At 37.7% G+C, this 25,365-nt stretch overlaps 1 protein-coding gene across 2 annotated transcripts in view; it reads left to right on the forward strand.

Annotated features, from left to right (window-relative positions):
- Window positions 1-81: 81 nt before the first annotated feature.
- Window positions 82-25,365, forward strand: part of LOC145992099 (sphingomyelin phosphodiesterase 4) — a 38,406-nt gene continuing 13,122 nt past the window's right edge. The window contains exons 1-10 of one of the 2 annotated variants that reach the window (XM_083128332.1): window positions 82-211; window positions 3,279-3,581; window positions 4,935-5,037; window positions 8,256-8,472; window positions 9,497-9,695; window positions 13,696-13,794; window positions 17,868-17,980; window positions 18,953-19,105; window positions 20,603-20,777; window positions 23,642-23,911. In XM_083128332.1, the coding sequence (XP_082984458.1) occupies window positions 185-211; window positions 3,279-3,581; window positions 4,935-5,037; window positions 8,256-8,472; window positions 9,497-9,695; window positions 13,696-13,794; window positions 17,868-17,980; window positions 18,953-19,105; window positions 20,603-20,777; window positions 23,642-23,911 (1,659 nt within the window). In that variant the 5' untranslated portion in view covers window positions 82-184. The remainder of the gene's footprint in view (window positions 212-3,278; window positions 3,582-4,934; window positions 5,038-8,255; window positions 8,473-9,496; window positions 9,696-13,695; window positions 13,795-17,867; window positions 17,981-18,952; window positions 19,106-20,602; window positions 20,778-23,641; window positions 23,912-25,365) is intronic. The other variant, XM_083128333.1, reaches the window with a different exon arrangement.

A 25,365-nucleotide genomic window follows, 5' to 3' on the forward strand; every position in this document is an offset into this window, starting at 1 on the left:
TTGTCGTTCAAACATCATTTGCCCGTCGTATTCACTTCGATTAATCGATTAGAAGATTCGATATTCGATTGCTGAGTTTGTTTCCTCATATCTCCAAATTCGGGCGCGTTGTAGTTTCTTTGGACGGGATTCTCACCTAAGTTATTTTAGCAAATTTGAAGTTGTTTATTCGCGCTTAATCATTATGGCAGGGGCTGCAGATGCGGCGTCTGTAAGTAGTACATATGTAAGAATTTATGTGTATTAGGGGTTTTTATCTTGCTGTTTCATGAAACTCGTTATTTTATGTCATTTTGCACGTTTTATTATTATTACCAACGTTTATGATTAATTAGTAATAAATATGTTTTATAAAGTTGCCTCCACCAGTGTAATCTGCATGGTTAAGTACGTCAGGTACAGTAGGTATAAAGTACAAGGAGTGTCCTCGGTTGCGAAAGTTTATTTTTTATATTAAAGTTACATTAATAAAAATAGGGCCCAAGTTCCTTTTGTTTTGTTGTGATTTCATCATGCTACAAATGCAATTTTTACATGGTCGATTTCGATCAATACTAGGTCCTCTGCTGTTCATACTATACATAAATGACGTACCACACTACACAAACATGAAGACTATAACCTATGCAGATGACACAATAGTAATATCGAGAGGTAAAGAAGCATAGAACTAGAAATCTGCACCTTTATCACTATCAATCAGCTAACACAATACCTAAACATCCATGGATTAACTACAAATAGTAATAATATTAAGTTTATGGTCTTTAATAATAGCAAAAACACTGACTTCGGTAACATTATAGTATAAGGGAAACGGATTTCTTCAAATTTACAGGAGAGAGTACTTACGGAAATAATTTTCTGTAGCGTTGTGTAAGTTCATGAATGTAGTTTTGATCCATTTTAATGCGAACACATGTCGTTTTCTGCGAAAATCTCTGTCCGATACGCTGTTTCTGCTGCCGCCATTTGCTTTCTGCACAAGAGTACAATGTTCCGTGTGTTAAGATGATGCAACCCCATAGTCAGTGTTTCAGCCTCGCCATGTTTTCACTAGAACATGACGTGTCGAGTATTTTTAATTTTCTTTTTTTATGCTTGCCTAACCTAACTTAACCTAACCTAACCTTACGGAAAATGGTTTTTGGGGGCTAACGTCAATGGTTTGCGACATATTAGCATAATTTCAAAAAATTATGCTAATATGCGAAAAAAATACTGTTGAAGCCAAGGCTTGGCTTGATAAACATTATTCGGACTCTGCACCAGGAAAATCAACCGTTGAGAAGTGGTTTGCTAAATTTAAACGAGGCGAAATGAGCATCAAAGACGATGCACGCAGTGGACGCCCCAAAGAGGCTGTCACCGACGAAAACATCAAAAAAGTCCACAAAATAATTTTAAATGATCGTAAAGTGAAGTTGATCGAGATAGCTGAGACTTTAAAAATATCAAAGGAACGTGTTGGACATGTTGTGCATGAATATTTGAACATGCGAAAGCTGTGTGCAAAATGGGTGCCGCGCATGCTCACAATCGATCAAAAGCAACAACGTTTTGATGATTCGGAGCAATGTTTAGCGATATTCAACCGTAATAAAATTGCTTCCCCATCCACCATATTCTCCAGATCTGGCCCCCAGTGACTTTTCCCTGTTTGCAGACCTTAAAAGAATGCTCGCTAGAAAGAAATTTAGCACTGATGAAGAGGTAATCGCCGAAACTGAGGCCTATTTTGAGGCTAAAGAGAAATCGTACTATAAAAATGGCATCGAAAAATTGTATGACCGCTATAATCGTTGTATCGCCCTCGAAGGCAACTATATTGAATAATAAAATCGAATTTTGTCAAAAAAATATTTTTTACTATGTTAGCCTACGAACGTTTCAGCCCAACTGTTATGTTAGGCTCACCTAACCTTACCATGAATGGTTCGTGGGGCTATCCGTCAATGGTTTGTGGGGCTACCCGTGCATGGTTTTACGACCCCAAATTTTAACTGTTTGCCTAACCTAAGCTTACCAAGAATGTTCAGTGGGGCTATCCGTGAATGGTTTTGCGCTAATTGTGATAACGGACCGATAAAAAAATCTTATTTTCATAGCACTTTAATGGCAAACGTTATTCATCGAAGATGCCATTTTCGTATCCTGCAATTTTGCGATAGATGCATTGTTGCCAAACTTACCTGTAATCAAATCAGTCCACATTCCACATGCTCTTCTACATTGTGATTGTCACTGTCGTCTCCTTCGTCATCCTCGACGCATTTCTATGTGGGATTGTTGAGCTTACCGGCTAGGCGAAAGAATTCTAAGGTACAGTCCGATCAATCTATACAACATTAACAACTTCTTAATGTTCTCTTCTGCCATTCTTACATGATCCATGCTCTCCAAGTATGAAATCAACAGTGTGGCAATGCTGTAGACAGCGTAACTAATTGCGAACGTCAATTGTTTATATCAACAAATATGGTTCCCATACTTGTATACGGAGAATCATTGCGAGAATAAAAAAAGCTTATTTTACAACTTTTACACGTTAATGAACAATATCTTCACCTCACCCCAACATGTTAACCTCAGATAAATAATCGCGACTAATTATTTCGTTAGTATAAGCAGTATCGTAGAAATTACAAAAGGGTCCGGTATTGTAAATTCTTGCCAAAATTTGTCTCTTAAGTGCTACGAAACGGACATTTTTTGATGGTCCCTGTTCACAATTAGCCCTACACCCCTTGCACAATGCATGGGTAGCCCCACGAACCATTCACGGATAGCCCCAAGAACCATGAACTGTTGGGCCGGTTAGGTTAAATAAGAAATTTAAATGTAAGAATGCACCCATCACAGTTCCATTTTCTAACGATGCAAGGTCAACCCTGAAATTTTGGGGGATCATACTGTAAATCGAATGCTGGACCACTTACGCCAAAGGCACTTCTCAGTTCTGATTGGTAGTTTTTGTGTAATTTGGGATGATTTTTAGTAAGTCTGGTTTAGGATGAGATCATATGATCCTGAATTCAGGACAGACATAAGTATTGTGTGGCAGTGTCATAAGGTCATCAACCTGAACACTCCTGATGTACTCAAATTGTATAAATACTAATACTACATGCATGTGTGAAGGTAATTAAAATCCTAAGAGCACCAAATGTGATTTGCCTAGCTTACTCATGTAAGCAAATTGAAACATTACACAATTAGAATTTAATATATGAAGGGAAGGAACATTTTTTCATATTTGTTTTTTTTTCCTTTCACAGGTTCGCCTGCAGTATGCCCTGAATTATCCGATTCACAAACGTTGTGCAGACGTTCACCGGATAATTGAGGAATCGTCCAATAAAGAACTCCAAAATGTTTTGCCTGAACTTGTTCAGTCAATGTTTGGAACTGGTGGTAATAGCATAGGATGGGGAATACGTAACATATCACGAATAAGGGAAGCAAGAGACTTTGATATACTTTATAACTTTCTGTCCCCAAATGGGCCTGTGTTTGACTTGTGTTACAAGCTTATTTCTGATGTCTATCTGAAATATGATTTTCCATTATCATGCCTACCAGTAAGTATGATATTTTAAGTATTTTTTTTATGTACAATATGCACAAGTACACAGAAATGGAAGACATCTTGATTGATATACATTTTAACACATTTTTTGTATGCCTGTCCCCATCTTTGTTGTTCCTGTAGTTGACAATTAAGTTTGTAGCTTATAAATTAGTTACAGACTGATAAATGTCAGGAATGGTTATATTAATATAGGTGATTACTGAGATGATCTAATATTTCAAAAGGTGTCCATGATCCATTTTTTAACCAATTGTCTTCAGATTAAAGTTTATGTGTGTGTATTGGCAGGAGGCACCGAAATTAATGGAACCTTTATTAGTAAGTTGTGAGGAAAAGTTATTAATTTGCTTCTGTGTATTTATTTGTTTCTTTAGATGAGTGGGACTTGATATTACATGACATTAGACAGAATGGATGTGATAGTGATAAAAGTTGTGTCCTTTTTGGAATTTGTTACATTATGATAATTTCTTCTAGATTATCATGTAACTTATTTTCTGTGTAAAGTTATTGAGCCAATTTACTGCATCATTTATGCCACAAAAACAAAATATTAAAATCTGCAGGTTGTATTCATGTGATAGCAAAAATTTTAGTATTGGAAGAGAACTGAATTAATTTCTTGTACATACTGGTCATACACTAATATGATTTTGTATGTGTTCACTTACAATATGTATTATCCTCCAACAATTTATTTGCCCTAACTGTTTTGCACATACAGGAGATGTACTATGTAGAAATTTCAGCAAAAAATGAAGGCTCAGCCACAGTGTCATGTTCAAGGGGAGAAGGGTTAGTGGGGGGTTTTACCCCCACCCCAACCTTTGATCCAGTATTTTTCAATCTTGCTGTTTTATCTGTGTGGAATTGGCTGTCAGTGTTATTGCAACTGGGTCTGTTCCCTTTGACTAGTGTCTCCCAGTAGTGTAGAGATGCAAATAATATTATTGTTTGGCACAGACAGAGTTCCATATTCTAGTTCTGTTCGAGCCTGTATTTTTTTGCTAAAATTTCAATGATGTATTTGTTTGTCATATTATCCATGATTTGGGGAATTTAAATTAACAGCCAACTGGCTATTTCCCTCATCTGCTGACATGTGTTTGATGGAGGCAGTGTATGATGTGACGAAAGTTTGGGAATAGTCTGCTAGATGCCAGTTGCCTTGGAGAACTTATCTGTATGGTCCGTGTTTCTGCTTTCAAATGTGATTTTTTTGTTTGTACTGCAGCAGAAGTTGAGCAGCTGGCAACAATGTCACAATTCGCCCCAGTGTCCTCTCTCTCTGTCTTTTATCTATGAGCTACAACATATTTATGTGCATTTTTTCCCTTTGTAGGTGAACATCCAGCGTATGTTTGCTGAAGGTGTTTATCCACCATTCTACATGAGCAAACTCCAGTTTGATCACCACACGAGAATGCCTACTTCACTTACTCTTAGTATCCTTATGATGAAAGCATAACTTGTTTGATTATTCCATAACTTATGCTGTGTGTATTCATAATGGTTACGGGTTATATATGCAAAATGTTATGTACAGAAGTTCAGAAATTCTTGGTAATGTTTTGTCCAAACACAGTATGTAAATATATACGGAGTGATTCATAAGTCAGTGAAACATTTTATATATTCATCACTTCTGCAATGGGTAGTGATGATTCTGGTGTCGATAGAAAAACAAACTTTCCAAGTTTTTGTAGGCAACCGTGCAAGTGCATAGTTACCGCGCTTGCTGCTTGGAGGCAGTAGTAGCAAATTTGGCACTAAGTGAGTCTGGGAAGGCATGTTTGTCTTTGTGCCCTCACTCTCCTGAAACTTTGCGATTGTGACACTGATCGACCATGATATGCTAACCCTCATGTGAGATGAAATGTAATTATTGAATTACCATTGTTAGTTGTGTCTTCTATTTGTAGTAACTTTCTAACAGTTGGGCTGAAAAGTTTGTAGGCTAACATAGTAAAAAATATATTTTTGACAAAATTCGATTTTATTATTCAATATAGTTGCCTTCGAGGGCGATACAACGATTATAGCGGTCATACAATTTTTCGATGCCATTTTTATAGTACGATTTCTCTTTAGCCTCAAAATAGGCCTCAGTTTCGGCGATTACCTCTTCATCAGTGCTAAATTTCTTTCCAGCGAGCATTCTTTTAAGGTCTGCAAACAGAAAAAAGTCACTGGGGGGCAGATCTGGAGAATATGGTGGATGGGGAAGCAATTCGTAGTCTAATTCATATTATTTTGCCATCGTTTTCATTGATTTGTGACACGGTGCATTGTCTTGATAAAACAGCACTTTTTTTCTTCTTCAAATGGGGCCGTTTTTTCGTGATTTTATCCTGTAAACGCTCCAACAATGCTATGTAATAATCTCAGCTATCTCGATTAACTTCACTTTATGATCATTTACAATTATTTTGTGGACTTTTTTGATGTTTTCGTCGGTAACAGCCTCTTTGGGGCGTCCACTGCGTGCATCGTCTTCGATGCTCATTTCGCCTCGTTTAAATTTAGCAAACCACTTCTCAACGGTTGATTTTCCTGGTGCAGAGTCCGAATAATGTTTATCAAGCCAAGCCTTGGCTTCAACAGTATTTTTTTTCGCCAAAAAGCAATGCTTTATTAACACACGAAATTCTTTTTTATCCATTTTTTCACAATAACAAAAGCTGCTTCACTCACAATGCTATATCTCACGAACTAATTATCCGGCAGCTGTGAAATTTATACACGTATCTTTTGAAGGTTAGTACTAAGTAAAAATCACATGGATTTAATTCTAGTAATGCCATCTATGAGTCAGCCTACGAACTTTTCAGCCCAACTGTTAAATTGTTTCACAGACTTATAAATCATCCTGTGTATAGTGACACCCCTAATTGGATTTTTTTAGTTTTGCCTGAATTTTACATTTTCCTGCATTATAAGTTCTTTAGTCATGTTTCTGTTAAACCTGAATTTTGGGTTCCACTGTATATAGGAGAGATTTGCTGCAGTTAATGAATTATTGAAGTTATTTATTGAAAATTATTCTTACAGAAATTGAGAAATTCATGAAAATGTTACCTTGTCATGACTGAACATTTATGGGAGATCAGCGAATGAGACATCAGATAGTCCAAGTTTCGATTGAGCCATAATTTTTGCAAGTTGTGCAAATAAGAAGTTTAGTGAAACATTTTTTCCCTCTGAACGTTGGAGAAAATATTACCTCATGAGAAATTATGTCATGTAAAATATTTTGCGTAAGTGACTACACTTGTATTTATTATTTTTTGTCAGTTTTCTGCCACTTTTGGCTAGTCACAATGATGACTAGTGATGATTAGGTGAACTTGATGAAATGATATTTGCAAACAACCACAATGACAGGCCAGGAAACTCAAACCTGAAAACTTGAGTACGTAACTTGCAAGTTGCCACTGCATGAAGCATTTTTTACAGTTGATTTATCTGGTTTATTTTACTTTGCTTTAGTGCCACCTTTGGCTAATTGCAAAGATGAGGATGAGTGATGATATGATAAAATGAATGAATGGACACTCGCAAACACCCATGCCCAGACCGAGATTCGATCCCGGGACCCAAAGGAGGCTGGCAAAGTGGTTTTTACAGTTGAAAATACTAAGTTGGTTAGAACATAAAAAATGGCAACACAATAAACATGTGAGGTAATGCTGTTCCTGTGTATTACAACATACCATAAAGGCACATAGATACAGGCCCACACATATGATGTTGCATTTTTGTGGAAGTGATTGTGATCTACACCAGTATTTCTGAACCACCAGGCCGTGAGAGGTTCTCCTGAAGTTTGCAACTTGCAGCCTGAGCTGGCCTTTCTTTTGGTTTTCCACTGCAATAACAGAATTCTTTCTCCCCAGTACTGGTGAGAAACCAGACAATGTAACCGGGGGGCACGTTGCATCCTGCCTCCAAATTTTGAGGTTGAGCACGATCAATTTGTACACCTGTTTTTTTTAACAAATATATTTTAAGTGGCACGCTAGCTTTGTTAACAACCGGCTGGCTTTGGAACCCACAGAGTGTGCCCACCAGCTGCAACAATCACATTCAATGCATAGTGTTGCCACACATCTACTCTACGCCACCGTGTCCCTCCCCTGCACTAGCACCTTCCCAGGTCTCCACATTGAAGTTGTAAACTACAGCAACAGCGTATCCGCAGTCATATGACTGAGACTCCACGTGGAGTAGACGAGCAGAATGACAGCTGCAACCATTGGCTGAAGGTTGAGTGTGATTGGACGAAAACAACTCGCCTGCTTTTTAACCCCACCCACGTTCGTGGCGGTGGTTTCCTTCAGATCTTGGACGTTAACGAAGTAAACACATGGACTATAATATTGTTGGGATCGGGGTATTGACTTACTAAAAAAATGTATTTACTGGGCCATGGGTTCACAAAGGTTGAGAGCCACTGATCTCAGCCACCATTACTCTCCAGGTTTTCTTCCACATACCCATTAATTGGAGGCTTGTTGAAAACAGCATTACAATTACATGTCGATGCAAGAGCACAAAACCTGACGTACCTAATTTACTCATGTAACTGTAAGAAGTACAGATCTGAACATGGGCCAATTTATTTTATACATGTTTTGTTGAGAAATCCTTAACATATTTTTAGATCCATTTGAGTATTATATTTTCCACTTTGCTTACCATTTGGTGAACCCGTGGATGCAGAGGTTCCCTGATGAATCCTGGGAAACCGTGTACTTGTATCTCACAGAGGACTACTTGAGGTACTTCCTCCCGTGCGATGGGAAAGCAGTTCCTCCCATTAGCCATGGCATATATAAATCTCCTGTTAGATCAACCACTCCCCTGCAGGTTCCTTCTAGGTAAGTTTTTTGAGGTAACGAACATTTCAGGTTAAAGAAAAAGTTAATGTCACATGTTTTCAGCATCATAAATAGTAAATAGACTAATGTCTAGACATGTAGCTTACATAAAAGTTGGAATTTTATTGAAGTTGTTCAAAACGTTGTTTAATAATTCCATTCCAATTGTAATCATCAATTTATCAGTTTTGCTTTAACATATTCAAAGATTACATCAGAATATGAAAATACCTGTTATGTAATCACAAAATACATTTTGTCCACACAATTTTGGTACAAAATCAATAGAAACTTCAAATATTGAAAAAAAAAAAATCCATGATAATTAGACTGCATGAAAGTGTTGTGTGGCATTTTTTTGCAAACCTCACAAACAATCAAAATGCCAGAAAAGAATTGCCTGTTAAAATCCAACAAATTCTTGCCAATACTGATACATCGGTATCAGCTCAGCCTTAGTTAAAAAGAAAGGTAAGCGATTAAATTAAGGCTAAGCCAGTACCACTTCAAACTAATACCAGTGCCGATACTCGATTCCCACTGATACCAATACTTGGAAATTGTAACAATTCAAAGTAGTGTGACTGTTATAAATTTTAAGATGAAAGTTTTCCATTCGAACCATAGCATAGCAATATACCAGAGCTTTGCTTTAAAATGTTCATAATTTCACATGAAGTGAACGTTTAATCAAAAATATCCATTTCTCCCCACAATCTTATTGCTAAGATAATGTAATTTCTGCATTTTTCCTAATTTCCAAGTTATAAACTCCACGAGATGCACAAACTTTGGAAAAGTAAAGGCTAATATCAATGATTTAATTCCAATTGATTCTTTCCAATACTGATACCAATTGTATCAGCCAGTTCCTCCTCTGTTTTGTTTATATAACACTGTTCCATTTTGGCTTATTTGAAATGGCCGCAAATGCAGTTGTAAAAGTACTCATGCTTGCACTGAATGTTTATAATTGCTGGATCTTGAAAGTTTTGCATCTCTGACGATAAGTTACTTATCACAGGTCAGCGAGGAAGCCAACTCTTCTCCGGTCATCAGTTGTCCTGAAGCAAGGAAATTCCCCAACCAGCTTGCCTACCTCACCACAAACAATGATGGAGGAGATTTGGAGAAGTGAGACCATCATTCAGGTTTTTGTTGATTTCTGGTTCAGCCTGGGAGAAAGGGATCCCGGACCTTTCAATGTAGGGACGTCTCCACAGGTTAGATTGCATTAAAATTCTGTTCATGTTTTGTCCTGTTGGTATGTTGTCAGAATTTCCTACCTTCCCTTGTTTCATAATCAGCAGTACTTTAAAAAATATAGAAATGTTACAGTCATGCCCTTTCATTCATACCATGGTATCTTGATTAGTTGGTTTTAAAATTATGGACATTTCGGCACAGTTCCAATTTGTGCCCAACTCATTGCATTGGGACAAGCTTCTTAACAAAAGTGTGCAAGAAGCCTTGTACAATAAAATAATGTTTCAGTTCTTATATAAAATAGTAATAATTTTGTGTTGCAATTAAATTTCAGATGTATGTCACTGCTTTTTTTTACAAGCAGCATGTCTTTATTATTTTTATACAAGAAAATCAATTTTAAGCATGTTTCATTCTGAACTAGTCTGCCATTAGAGCTTGAAATAACCAGGTTGTTTGTAGTCATGGACACTTTTCAGTTGTAACGAGTGCACCTTCAGTCTATGGCAGTGGTTCCAAAAGTGTGCGCCGCCTCATCCTAGGGTGCTAAGGCTGACTTACAGGGCCACCATGAAATGTTCCAGTGTTTTCACTAAAATGACACTTATTCCAAATGTGTGATTATTTAGTACTTTTTACATGTAAAATGTTCCTGAATTTGCAATATGTGTTTATTTTTTAACTTAAAGGAAGTAGCCTAACCACACAAACTGAACGTTGCAAGTATTATACGCCATACATTTTTAGAAGCGATATCGGGCAGGGCCAGGCAGAGCGTGTCCTTGGCGACCAGCCTATGGCAGGAGTGCAACGTTGTACAGTAAGGAAACTGCGGCGAGCAAGTTAAAGACCTTGTCCTGTATTTTTCTTGCACGCAAGAAGTTTTCATAAAACTCGCCACTTTAAAGTTCATCGTAAAATGGGGCACAACATTGTGAACCTGACTGTCCAAGTCCCACGAATTTCCATCGCCCACAGCCAGAGTTATGGCTTCTTGAAGATACACAGAAAACAGCACGTCTCAACACACACACAATAACCCTTTCATTTTCCTTCCGTCTGTTTTTTCAATGTCACTGTGTTCACACCGCTAAGTTGTTGTGTCTTCGAAAAGCTATGGGTGTTAAATTTGGCTGAATATACACAATGAACCTTCATTGTCGTGGGCGTTCACGAACATTACGAGTCTGAGTCAGTTTGAGTTCAGCGTTTTCGTAGCAAGGGCGATGTAAAATTATTTTACTCATATGCCACGAAGAACAGTTGTGAGAGGAGTCAATATAGCCCTTACTGCTGGCCCCCGTGGTGGAGTGGTTAGTACACTGTGCTACGATGCCAGGGGTCCCGGGTTATAATCCCGCCCTGGGGATTGATGTTTTTGAGTGTCCTTTCATCATTTTCGTCATATCCTCATCCCCATATTCACAAATTATCCAAAAGTGGCACAAAATCAAAATAAAATCAATCAATCAATCAATATAGCCCTTATTGATTGATTGATGGATTGATTTGTTTTATTTTACTTCGCTTTTCTGCCACTTTTGTCTAATCGCAAAAATAAGGATGAGTGATGAAATTGATGAAGAGTCACTTACAATTTACAATCACCCATGCCCAGGCCAGGATTCAAACCCGGTACCCCTGGTATCATAATGTGCTGTGCTATACAGCCCTTATGTTCGACTGTTGTGCAATAGTGTGTGTTCCGTGAGTGTTATTTAATAATGTCACCCTCAAAACCTAGCACCAGTAGTACAGGCACCAAGGGTAAAACAATGCATTCACAAGACAGAAATCTTATTTTGAAAGTGTATTCTTACTTCAAGGAATTGACGTCGGAAGAAGTGTGTGCTGAAACAGTGTTTTCTCAGTTGAGAACTTACGGCTAAAGAATGTGGTGTAGGTGTGCATACGGTGTCGCGTATTATAAAACAGAGTAAAATATCTACCACAGAAATCGGTTAATCCTTATTCAAATCTCCTAGGAAACTATATGCTGCAGTGATATGAACAAGTTCTCTTATATGCTGTAGTGATATGATATTATAATCCTGTGTAGAAATATTCACTATATTATTTCACTGTACTCGAATATAATGTGTATGCATTACATATAAAAAAAGCTGAATATTGATCACAGCAAATTCTCTGTTTCCCTTCTGCTAACAGTTGGTTTGGCAACAGCGCAACAGCACTGGCTGCATATTGGCTGAACTCATGTTCCTTCTAAAAGCATACTCTGTACAGATAGGCCTATATTCTGACTTGGGGACACCGTGGAAAAAATCTTGAAACACTAAGGGTGCTGTGAAATGAAAAAGTTTAGGAACCCCCGGTCTTTAGGATTGTTATAACCCAGAGGTGTCCTTAATTGTTTAATGAACCTGGGAATAGTTTCCCTGTCAAGATAACTATCCTTTTCCCAGAAATTGTGAATAATTTTGGGGGAAAGGTCGAAAATTTGAAGGAAATTGGTCAGAAAATACATGTCTTGCCCTTATATTGGTGCATTACGATTCTCTTTGTTAGCCCTGTACTTCACATCGTCGCTGGTACAAGATTTAAGACTTTTATCTCAGACTACATATACCATGAGGTCCACTGTGGTGCGGTGCAGTGTTGGGTCAATGCTTGGTTATATTTTTTGTTCCCATGCTCCAGTTTTTGAAAATTTTGACATCATCTTTGGGTTTATCTGCACTCGTGAGGATATCATCTGAAGCATTACAATTCATGTAATGTGTAGTTTTTCAATGAGAGGCATTCAAAAACTGCCCAAGTACAATATTAATGCAGATTTTGCATTTGGTGTTCAAGGGGTGGATCCAAATCAGTCCAAATTCCAATGATAACGCCTTTGAAATAATGACCCTTTTCCCAGGAAATGTGAAGGGCTGTGGAATTTGGGGTCGACTGTATGTTCATAGCAGTAAAACTACCATATCACTACTCTGCAACACTGCTGTAATCTATTTCGCTCCCTCCATCTTTTATTGTTGAAACTACTGAATGAATAGTTGTCATTTGTGTGGATCCAGGAAAGCAAATAAATTCGAACTGACCCTTTCTAATAGTTATACCACTGGTATTAACTAGGGTTAAGCTGATACCAGTTTGAATCAGTGCTCATACCAATTCCCACCGATACAGATACTTGAAAAACTGTAGTGTGTAATATTTACAAAGTTTAATGTATAAGGTTTCCATTGAAACTATACCATAGCAATCTGCAAGTTTTGCTTTAGAATATTCACAATTTCACATGGGAGAATTATTTAATCATGAAATACATTTCTCGCCACAATGTTGTTGCCAAACTAATATAAATCACACATTTTGCATAATTTCTGAATGTTTAATCTGTGTGAAAGTGGCATTTATGCAGACTACGATGAACTTGCACTCTAGAGAAGTGCCAGTATCGATATGGCTCATTCCTAGTATTAACCAATGCTAATAGTGCCTGTTTCAGAATTACTTGGGGGGGGGGTGCAAGTAAAGTATTGAACTTACGTTAATGAAACCAGTTTTTTTTTTTTTTTTTTTTTTTTTTTTTTTTTTTTTTTTTTTTTTTTTACACCTACAAATATCTGCAACAAGTGTGACAATCGACACAATAGTCTAGGTCTTGCCACACACTCATCATGGGTCTGTCGATGCTGTCAATCACTGCACCCTTAGGTGCGCGATATCATGCGGCATCGGTGGGACGAATGCCTTTGATGAAACCCCACAAAAAGAAGTTGCATGGTGTAAGGTCCACTGATCTTGAGAACCAAAACACTGTGAGTGTCGCCTGGTGGCGGGAATGTGACCTCTCAGCTCAACAAACCATACAAGCACAAACTGTTTTGCGTTCCGCGTTCGTTCTGGACCGGTTTCATTAAAGTAAATTCAATAGTTTACTTGCAATAAACGTTCGTTACGTGTCAATTATTTCTGAAACACTGGCATATCGGCTCGGCCTAAAATATTTTAAATTGCATGCATTTATGTTGTGTGTGTTATTTCTTGCAGCGTATCCCATGGCTAAGACCTCCAAGACCTTTGAATTCTCATCCTTTCCCTCTACACATGGGCTCCAATCAGCACAGTTCTGTGAGGCTCCGGTTCTTTGTAAGTGCCTCTGGCAGAAAAAAAAAAGAAACACACTGCTGATCTCTACTAAGATCCTAACCTTTCTTTATTCCTTTACGCTCAACCACTGTGATACATAAGCTAATTATTTCGGTAGAATTTGTGTGTAACAACTAATAAATTGTAAGTTCCAGTAGGTAATATCTTCCGTTCTTTGTATGAAATGACTTTTAATATTATAATATTAATGGTGCGACTTCCAACAGAGGTCTGGTGTCCAGGGAGAGGTAAGTGAAAATTTTGTTACTTTGGGGCAACATATGCAAGTACTAAAACAACAATGTTGCAGGTGTTGAACACCCAAATGCACCATGATACATGTTTATTCCCTCCAGGACATTGCAGGGTTGGTATCTAGTAGGGATGGATGATACCGGAAATTTGATGTCACAATATATCGTCAAGAAAATATTGTCACAGATGATATGATACAATATTTTTTCATATCGTGATATCGGCATCTGGCGATATATCATCTCCACTATATATATATATATATATATATATATATATATATATATATATATATATATATATATATATATATTGCCAAATATCAGATATATCATCGACACAATATATATCGCCAAAATATCATGACAATATATGATCTGGTTGATATCGCAAGGTCAATATTTTTTCAGTATCATGATATATCGTCTATACAATATATCGCCCAGCACTAGTATCTTGTAGGTGACTGTGGGTGTCCCTTCATCATTTTAATTTCAGCATCATTCATCCTCATGATCACAATCAATCCAAAGAGGCTCAGAAGTGATGTACAGGATTGAACTGTAGATCACTTCCATACTGTGTACCAGTTCACTTCACACAACAAAACCTAATAACCAGAGTGTTGCACTGCATAGGGATAAGATAGCAGATATATTCAAAGGTTACAAATTCTGGGAGTTGATCACTCGGTGTGGAAAATACAAAAATATATTTTTGAACATCTTTTTGATTAAGACTATGCTTATGAGGATGAGGTACCAATTTGCATGAGGTGCATGTTTATTTTAATTGTGGCAAAAAGTTTGCTAATATTAAAAAAATATAACCCCATTAATCCTTGTTTCCATGATATAAAAAGTAAATATGCTGACCAAGGCAGAAATTTATTTTATTATAAAACATAAACTAAACATAACTTTTCAACTTTCTAGCAAGGTCTTCTTCAGACTCTGTACCAAGTACAAATGTAACCAGGTACACAACAGGACGATATATATATATACACAAAAATACTCCCCTCCAGACTATTAGAAAGTAGTTCTGGAACACTCTAGCAGGTGGCTTTCCCTTGTCTGGAGGGGGGGAGTATTTTTGAGTATACAGTGTGTCTGAGAAAAAATATACCAATAAAGAATTTAAATAACTCAACAATCGTTAACGATAGAAATGTCAAATAACGTTTATTTGGAAGAGAAAATCATAGAATGTTTTTTAACCAAAGAACAAGAAAAAAATTTTACCTTAGTAGATCTCAATGTGTGCTCCTTTGGTGGCGTGACAAACATCAAGGCGGTACTCAACCTCCATCCAAGTGTTCTTCAACATTTGATGAGTGACGGAGCCACATGCATCGATAATTCTTTCATGGAGATCATTGAGGTCTTGCACAGGTGTTTGGTAAACCATTGTCTTCACATAACCCCAAAGAAAAAAGTCCAAAGGAGTCAAGTCTGGTGACCGTGGTGGCCATTTAATGGGTCCACCCCTCCCAATCCAATTACCAGCGAAATTGTTATTAAGGAAGTTAGTAACACAACGGGCACAATGTGGGGGGCCCCCATCCTGTTGAAACATGTACCCATGAGGTATACGAGGTACAGCATACTGTTGCAACATTTGCAGGTAACTTGCACCTGTAAGTGTAGCTTCCTCAAAGAAAAAGGGCCTTATTACGGAATCTCGTGTCAAACCACACCACACATTCAACTTTGGACTGTCGCATTCATGTTCAATAACTGCATGGGGATTCTGCTCACCCCATATTCTACAGTTATGCCTATGCACTTTTCCGAAAATGTGGAAGGTAGCCTCGTCTGAAAATGTTACGCGTGTCAGGAATTCATTGTCATCATCAATGCATGATAGCACTTCACTAGCATAATCAAACCTAGTGGGTTTATCACTGCACTTTAGTTTCTGAACAAGCTGTAACTTGTAGGCTCTAAGCCTTAACCTTTTATGTATGATATCATGCAAAGTAGAACGTGGAATTTGAAGTTGAGAACTAGCACGTCTCACAGATTTACGTGGGCTTCTCTGGAAAGCTTCCTGAACTGCAACCACTTTATCCTCGCTCACACGCTTCCGACCACTACCTTTCTTCCTCAACAAACACCCTGTTTCCAGCAATTGTTTATGCCATTTAACAATGTAATGACGTTCTAGTGCTTCCTGTCCCTATTGTTGCCGGAATCTTCTTTGTACCGTAACAGGCGACTTCAATTCAGCAAACCAAAAGCAGCACTCAACTTTCTGACGAACAGTAAACTGCACCATTGTATAGACTACTCACGAAAAAAGCCGCGCATGCGCTTAATTATGTTACGATTTTTTCCCTTCTATTGGTAAAAAAAAATCCTTTCTTCCCTCTTCCAAATAAACGTTATTTGACATTTCTATCATTAACGATTGTTGAGTTATTTAAATTCTTTATTGGTATATTTTTTTCTCAGACACACTGTATATATCGTCCTGTTGTGTACCTGGTTACATTTGTACTTGGTACAGAGTCTGAAGAAGACCTTGCTAGAAGGTTGAAACGTTACATTTAGTTTGTTTTATAATAAAATAAATTTCTGCCTTGGTCAGCATATTTAGTTTTTAAAAAAATATATAGAAGGACAGTGAGTTCCACAGTTCTCCTTGTGTTGCACTTATGAGAGCATACCTGTAAGTTGATTATTAAGTTAGTTATATATTATTAAAATGAATACTGAAAGAAAATTGGTGTAAAAAAGCTCCTTGTGAAAGCTTAAAAGTTGTAAGGTTGTAAAGAGACCTGCACACATAATACATTAAAAAGGGAAATGCAAAGTTCCCCATGCACTTTGCACCATGCCATGAGCCATATGCAGGTAGGGCACCACAAATTCCATCGATCGCAGTCTGGAAGGGATGTAATCAGCACTGCTGCAGCTGCCTTTACTCCCTAGGGTTGCCCCCAGAATCCCATTTAATTGAGTCTGGGTGTGCCCCAGAGCCACTTTGTGGAGGGACAAGTCCAGAAAAATTCCAACCTTAGATCAACCACCCGGGATTCGAACCCAGTTCTCCTGAGTCGCTCTCATATGCCCTACCTAGTAGACCACCATTAAGGGGACATTAAAAATTTCCTCGAAAATGGTGTAAAAGGCCCATGGTTCTCAAAAAGCTAAAAACATTAATTAATAAATGTTTCTAGACTCCCAACCTGTATTTAGGGGGAATGAAAATGCTCACTCTTAACAGTTTTACTAACCAGAACAATTTTTTGGCCTTATTCATAACAGAAAGCTCTTGGAGTTTTATTAAGTATCATTCTCTAGTGTCTTATATAAAAGTGAGACTTCTATAAGTATCTATATAAAAAAATGTAGCTTCAATCTGACACCAGGTCACGCATGAATCCCTCTTGTTTGACTCTTCACGCTTGGTGAAGGACACTGTGCCCCTCATCTTCGAGAATATTGCAGTAACTAATTTTAATGAATCATTTCCAGTTTTATGTATGTAGCTTTTATTATACATATCTGCATGCTAAGACGTACACTTTGAATGCACTGTCTCCGTAGTAACTTTGTTTTTTGATTTCAAGCGAAACAACTTGTGAAATTAGCTAGCAGCTATGATGTAGTACATTAGATTATTGCTGATAAGTATATTTGCAATGAAACCTTCTGTGCTTGTTTTTCCACCAGGGATTGAACCTGCAACGGCTTTCGCTAAAGGCAAGAGTGCTAATCATTTGTTACACTGGTCACAGTTCACACTGTTCATTTGTGCATATATAAATGGATAGATATTGCAACCTATTGATAGTATTTTTTCTGTTCCAGGAGTTTCTGTCAAACGGTGAGCACATACGAGTTGTGCGTTATCTTATAAAGCACCTGCATTACTTTTCTAACAGCAGGCTTAATGACTTAACACCAATGGATGAGTTGAAAAGGTTTGTAAACATCTACGTTTTTTTGTTTCACTGCACATACAGTGTAATGAACAATGAATGGTAGATATTTTTCCATACAGAAATTTTCAGTTTTTGAAATGTTCAAAAGAGGCTGCCTAATTGATTAATAATATAATGTAATTGATTTCCAATCGCGACAGAATTGCATATGAAATATGAGCTTCACCAAAGATATGAAGTTTACCATTTCAATGGGTAGAAATGTAAATACAATATCAGTTCAATTGATACAAAAAAAAAACTTGTACATATTGTTGTAATCCCGTCTTACCTGGGATCTGAGGTCACAGGGATGTTTCAATGATACATTTTAGGTAGAGCTTAATTGTACCTGTCAGCTGAACCTGCTCCGATTAAGAGGGAAGAGATATGGAAGGTTGAATTTAAAGGTTATTTACGCTTGTTCATACCTGGTAGGCGAGTGATGTTCTTGTCCAGATGCTTCTTGCAGACCGAATTGTGACTGATGCCAAGGTTCGATTCCGTGACCCTTTGCTCACTGATCTGAGCGATCCCGCGCGACTGCTTATGCAGCCGTAACTTCGTGTACCGTCGTCGTAGTTCTGTCAGTTGTAATGTGTTGTAGAGTAATCCAAGTGTAATCAGAGACTAATGCGAGTTCGATGAGACCAATGAGACAATTGAGAGCCAAATGAGAGCGAGCTCTGGGAGCGAGCTTCCTTTTATAATCTTAGGCTTCGAAAGGTTGTTAAACCTTTCGAACACGCTGGATCTTGTTTAGATCCACGCATTTGCCTTTCAGTCATTGCTTCACGGAAGTTACAAAGTTTGCGCATTCTTGGGATCGCCCGCTGGTCGGACAATTCCAGGAAATAAACAAGCGTAAATATTCTCTTGACAAGGTTTTCTCGTATTCGTAATCTCCATATCTCTACAATATATTCTCTAAATAGATTGTATTGCATCAGTTCCATTGAATTTCTTCCACAGAATCATCCTTCCATCCAGCCAAGGAAAGATCTATGGTTTCTTGCGAAGAACTATCCAGCATTGGCCCTTAGATAGTTCATTCCGGCTTATTCTGGAAACATGGTTAAGCTACATTCAGCCATGGAGATACACAGATATTAATGCCATGCCAAGGTGAGTTATTCTAAATGCTCTGTGTGTTTATGTTTTGGGCTGAACAGATAAACAAATTCATTCTACTGCAACACTATTAAGCCTTGTTTCTATGCTTTATAAAGAACTAAACAGCTGACGAAGGTAAAATTTATTGTAAGATAAGACTCGAACAGGGTCTTCTTCAGACAAAGATTCACAATAAATTCTCAAAAACTAAATAAAATTTAAAAATTCAAAAAATAAATTGCTGTTTTGTTGATGAGGAAACAATTACAACTACATATTGATGCACAACACAAACCCCACAGAGTATTATACTGACAGTAGATCCAGGTTTCCAAGCCTGGATGCAGCCCAAAGTGTACTACATGAAAGTAAGGTTGATATTTTAGTGCTTTTAGAGGTGGTAACCCTTAACATCCCTTCACTATTATTAAAATGAATAGTTACAATAATCAACATGTAAGAATATTGATAATAAATCTCTTATTAAAATGAGTCATTATTATTTGATAAAATATTAAACTCAAGAAATTTGTTAATGCAGTAGACTCTTTTTTAATTTTAACTTGGATAATTCGAATTGAATTCAATTGTTGTTTTTTTAAGTTCACTTTATGCACAAAGAGTAATCAGGAGTGGACCTACAGTTTAAAGTGGGATCCAAACCACTATGTGCCTCCACTAGGTATCGAACCGAGGACCCCTTGACTACAAGGCGATTGGATAATTCAAATTACTTGGTAGTTCGAACAGAAGTTTATTCCCCTTGAAGTCATCTTTAATGATACACGTTTTTCGTTAATTTGAATTTTGGATAATTTAAATATTTCTCATGTCCCCTTGGAGTCCGAAATAGATAAGAGTCCACTATAATAGTAAGTGGGTGAAATTTGTTCAAGTTCACTTTGTACACAGGTAAGCTGGTCAAGAATTTTAAACTATTAGATATGAGAACTGCATCTTAACTGTATGTGATAATAGGTAAGAGGTACCATATTGATATTGATATTCAATAGGAGAAAATATTTCCGTTCTCTTCATTAGCAGCATGTATGAGTATGAGTACCTTCAGCGTCCGGATGGTTTCGACCATGCCTGTATTTCTGTTAAGGACAAATGGTCAATATATCGACTAACAGCGCACAGCAGCAATTAACATGCTATTTGTTGAAAACTACACATGATATTTTAGTTCTGTCTGTTTTGATCTTTTGTTTACATATGAAGGTTTGACATATTCGAATTACACAACAATATATCCATTGTTTCCATTATCAACAAGTGCCGTTTGGAAAAATCCTTTGTTTCCCTTTGTTGCCCCATAATATTATGGGATAGATTTATGAAAATTGCTATAACTTCTAAACCACTGCATCTCTCACTTTAATGTTTTTCTCAATTTTCTAGATATTGCTCTTACTTATATTAATACCATGTAATAGTTATCATAGTCTGTTTTATATTTACATAAATTTTGACCAAAAGTACTGAGATATTTTATGTCCGATACAGGCCTTTTTCACGTGAGACCGAAGAAAGGGACAGAGTAGTAGGTCGCAGATGGTTCCCATTCATCATGGACAATCTTCTTTTCTACACTGTCATTTTCCAGCAGTTGCTTCCTCGATTTGCTCGCCTTGACCTCTGCACATTGAAGAATTCACAAATGTTGTTTAGGCTCACCAAGGTAAGTCTTGTTTCCTACAAATGTTTATTCTGGTAGGAAGAAGCACATCTTACAGGTCTCAGCTAGGATATGGGTGTTCATTATGTGTGCCCCTTGGTCCTTTTCATCCAATTATCACTAATCATCGTTGCTACAATTATCCAAGAGTGGCAGAAAAGCAATAGAAAATAAAATTAAAAAATACATAATTACTAAAGATTTTCTTTTTTAAATTACATAATTGCTCATTTTAATGTTACTACGTGAATTCTATATTTTCTTCCCTGCTTCCTGCTATGTTGTGTTACCACATCACTGTTGTTTCCAGTGCAATAATCTTAATTTTCTTTGTAGTACAATAATGAAAATATTGTCTCAAATTCTGCATTCAATAAAAAGGTGTTACACAACTAGTTTGAAGAATATTTGCCAGATAATATATATATATATATATATATATATATATATATATATATATATTTTAGTCAGCTCATTTCATTTTTATTTAAAGTGCTAATGAATTATTAGATTGTAATTTAATTGATTGTAGATTGTAATATGATCAGGTGTTATTGAAATCAGTCATTTTAACCCTTTAACTAGTTTCAACTCATGTATATTTTCCAGCTTTTTGTGCTCTGAATAGACCAAACTGCAGGGAAGATTGATTTGTCTTACAGCTAGACCAAGATAAGAATACTGCTGTGGCACTGTAATCGAATTTTCAACTATAAGCGAGGGGAAGGAGCATGGGTGATGGAATCAGCTACTTACATTGTTCCCAAGTCCCTGCATTGACAAATTATGCAGCAGTGTCAAAAGGCATGAGAGAAGGGGAAATGAGAGAAGAAAATAAATAACAATGCACTTTAGTTTGCTAGTTTCCTGGGGCTATTTTTATCTTGGTTAAGCTGTAGATGGATATATACAGGGTGGACCTAAATGAAATTGACAGTTTCAAAGTTTTACAGAAACAAGAGTTTTAATAACATGGCTCAAATACTTACGTGGTTGGAAGCATATGCAGGTGTAACTTGGTCGGGGCAAGAGGGACACTTGCCCCCACCAAAAGTTTCAGGTTTATTAAAATTTACAAGTTATAGGACCTGAGGAGCTCAGTAATAAACAGTAATATTTAGCAAATAATCCTGGATGCTGTTTTTATTGGATGGAAAACTTTTCGAGTCTCTTCCCGAAAATCAAGTCCCAGGTTTGATTCTGCCCCCTGAAAATTAGGCCCAGTTTGATTCTACCCACTCAAAATTAGGCCCAGTTTGATTCTGCCCACTCAAAATTAGGCCCAGTTTGATTCTACCCACTCAAAATTAGGCCCAGTTTGATTCTGCCCACTCAAAATTAGGCCCAGTTTGATTCTACCCACTCAAAATTAGGCCCAGTTTGATTCTGCCCACTCAAAATTAGGCCCAGTTTGATTCTACCCACTCAAAATTAGGCCCAGTTTGATTCTACCCACTCAAAATTAGGCCCAGTTTGATTCTGCCCACTCAAAATTAGGCCCAGTTTGATTCTGCCCACTCAAAATTAGGCCCAGTTTGATTCTACCCACTCAAAATCAGGCCCAGTTTGATTCTACCCACTCAAAATCAGGCCCAGTTTGATTCTACCCACTCAAAATTAGGCCGTTTGATTCTACCCACTCAAAATTAGGCCCAGTTTGATTCTACCCACTCAAAATCAGGCCCAGTTTGATTCTACCCACTCAAAATCAGGCCCAGTTTGATTCTACCCACTCAAAATTAGGCCCAGTTTGATTCTACCCACTCAAAATTAGGCCCTGTTTGATTCTGCCCCCTCAAAATCAGGCCCAGTTTGATTCTACCCACTCAAAATTAGGCCCTGTTTGATTCTGCCCCCTCAAAATCAGGCCCAGTTTGATTCTACCCACTCAAAATCAGGCCCAGTTTGATTCTACCCACTCAAAATTAGGCCCAGTTTGATTCTACCCACTCAAAATTAGGCCCAGTTTGATTCTACCCACTCAAAATTAGGCCCTGTTTGATTCTACCCACTCAAAATCAGGCCCAGTTTGATTCTACCCACTCAAAATCAGGCCCAGTTTGATTCTACCCACTCAAAATTAGGCCCTGTTTGATTCTACCCACTCAAAATTAGGCCCTGTTTGATTCTACCCACTCAAAATCAGGCCCAGTTTGATTCTACCCACTCAAAATTAGGCCCAGTTTGATTCTACCCACTCAAAATTAGGCCCAGTTTGATTCTACCCACTCAAAATCAGGCCCAGTTTGATTCTACCCACTCAAAATTAGGCCCTGTTTGATTCTACCCACTCAAAATTAGGCCCTGTTTGATTCTACCCACTCAAAATTAGGCCCAGTTTGATTCTACCCACTCAAAATCATGCCCAGTTTGATTCTACCCACTCAAAATCAGGCCCAGTTTGATTCTACCCACTCAAAATTAGGCCCAGTTTGATTCTACCCACTCAAAATTAGGCCCAGTTTGATTCTGCCCACTCAAAATCAGGCCCAGTTTGATTCTACCCACTCAAAATTAGGTCCCAAGTTATGCCCATGGTTGGAAGAGTATGTCCTGAAGTTTATATGGCTAAGTTGCAAACATTCTATGTGTAACCCTTTTGTAACATGACAGATGTCAATGCAATAGTCCAGTTCTCCCCAAACATGTCTCAATATATCGGCCATGTTGCTCGACTGACGTCAAGGGTGCTCACGTGATGCTAACATCACGAAAACAAGTGAAAATTGGAGATCGTAAACATGAAGACTTTCTCTATAATGCTTTCTGATAAAACAAACCGGTTTTGATTTATAAAGCATTTAATCTTTGTGTTTCTTTTAGGCTCACCGTGTATATTTCTAGAGTTTCTACAAAATATATTACAGGTATTTTCCCAGATCAACTTGAATGATATGGTAAGAGAAGTGGAATCTTACTTAGAAGAGAGTCACGTCCCACGCCCTTCAGGAGCGTCAATATTCTCGACCACCCTGCCTCAGTGGGGGAGCAGTCAGTTTTCAGTGGGTGAGGGAACTTCCTGCTCGGAGCATGTGGTTGGTCACAAGTACTGTGCCATGTTGCGGCAGCAGATGTTGGTTCTAGAAGGCCAGGGTTTTCAGTACAGGCCAATGTTTGGGCCGGAAGTCACACAGGAGGTAAGTAACTTATCTTGGCAAGTGACATACTGAGATTTTCATCCCTTCATCCTGCTGTATGTTACTGTCATTATGAGCCAATGTAGGTGTATATTTTGTGTCGGTTTAGTGACACATTGAGTAGCATGGATGGTCATTTAACAGTTGGGCTGAAAAGTTCATAGGCTGACTCATAGATGGCGTTACTAGAATTAAATCCATGTGATTTTTACTTAGTGCTAACCTTCAAAAGATACGTGTATAAATTTCACAGCTGCCGGATAATTAGTTCGTGAGATATAGCATTGTGAGTGAAGCAGCTTTTGTCATTGTGAAAAAATGGATAAAAAATAATTTTGTGTGTTAATAAAGCATTGCTTTTTGGCGAAAAAAAATACTGTTGAAGCCAAGGCTTGGCTTGCTAAACATTATTCGGACTCTGCACCAGGAAAATCAACCGTTGAGAAGTGGTTTGCTAAATTTAAACGAGGCGAAATGAGCATCGAAGACGATGCACGCAGTGGACGCCCCAAAGAGGCTGTTACCGACGAAAACATCAAAAAAGTCCACAAAATAATTTTAAATGATCATAAAGTGAAGTTGATCGAGATAGCTGAGACTTTAAAAATATCAAAAAACGTGTTGGACATATTGTGCATTAATATATTTGAACATGCGAAAGCTGTGTGCAAAATGGGTGCCGCACGTGCTCACAATCAATCAAATGCAACAACGTTTTGATGATTCGGAGCAATGTTTAGCGATATTCAACCGTAATAAACACGAATTTTTCCGTCGATATATTACAATGGATGAAACATGGCTCCATAACTACACTCCAGAGTCCAATCGACAGTCAGCCGAGTGGACTGCACGTGATGAACCGAATCCAAAGCGTGGAAAGACGCAACAGTCGGCTGGCAAGGTTATGGCATCAGTATTCTGGGATGCGCATGGTATTATATTCATCGATTACCTCAAAAAGGGCCAGACCATCAACAGCGATTATTACATAGCGTTGTTGGAGTGTTTAAAGGATGAAATCACGAAAAAACGGCCCCATTTGAAGAAGAAAAAAGTGCTGTTTCATCAAGACAATGCACCGTGTCACAAATCAATGAAAACGATGGCAAAATTATATGAATTAGACTACGAATTGCTTCCCCATCCACCATATTCTCCAGATCTGGCCCCCAGTGACTTTTTCCTGTTTGCAGACCTTAAAAGAATGCTCGCTGGAAAGAAATTTAGCACTGATGAAGAGGTAATCGCCGAAACTGAGGCCTATTTTGAGGCTAAAGAGAAATCGTACTATAAAAATGGCATCGAAAAATTGTATGACCGCTATAATTGTTGTATCGCCCTCAAAGGCAACTATATTGAATAATAAAATCGAATTTTGACAAAAAATATTTTTTACTATGTTAGCCTACGAACTTTTCAGCCCAACTGTTACGGCTTTCACCGTCAAGACA

Source organism: Lepisma saccharinum, chromosome 9, assembly GCF_977018435.1.
Source record: "Lepisma saccharinum chromosome 9, izLepSacc3.1, whole genome shotgun sequence".
In the NCBI taxonomy this organism is placed as follows: Eukaryota; Metazoa; Arthropoda; class Insecta; order Zygentoma; family Lepismatidae; genus Lepisma; species Lepisma saccharinum.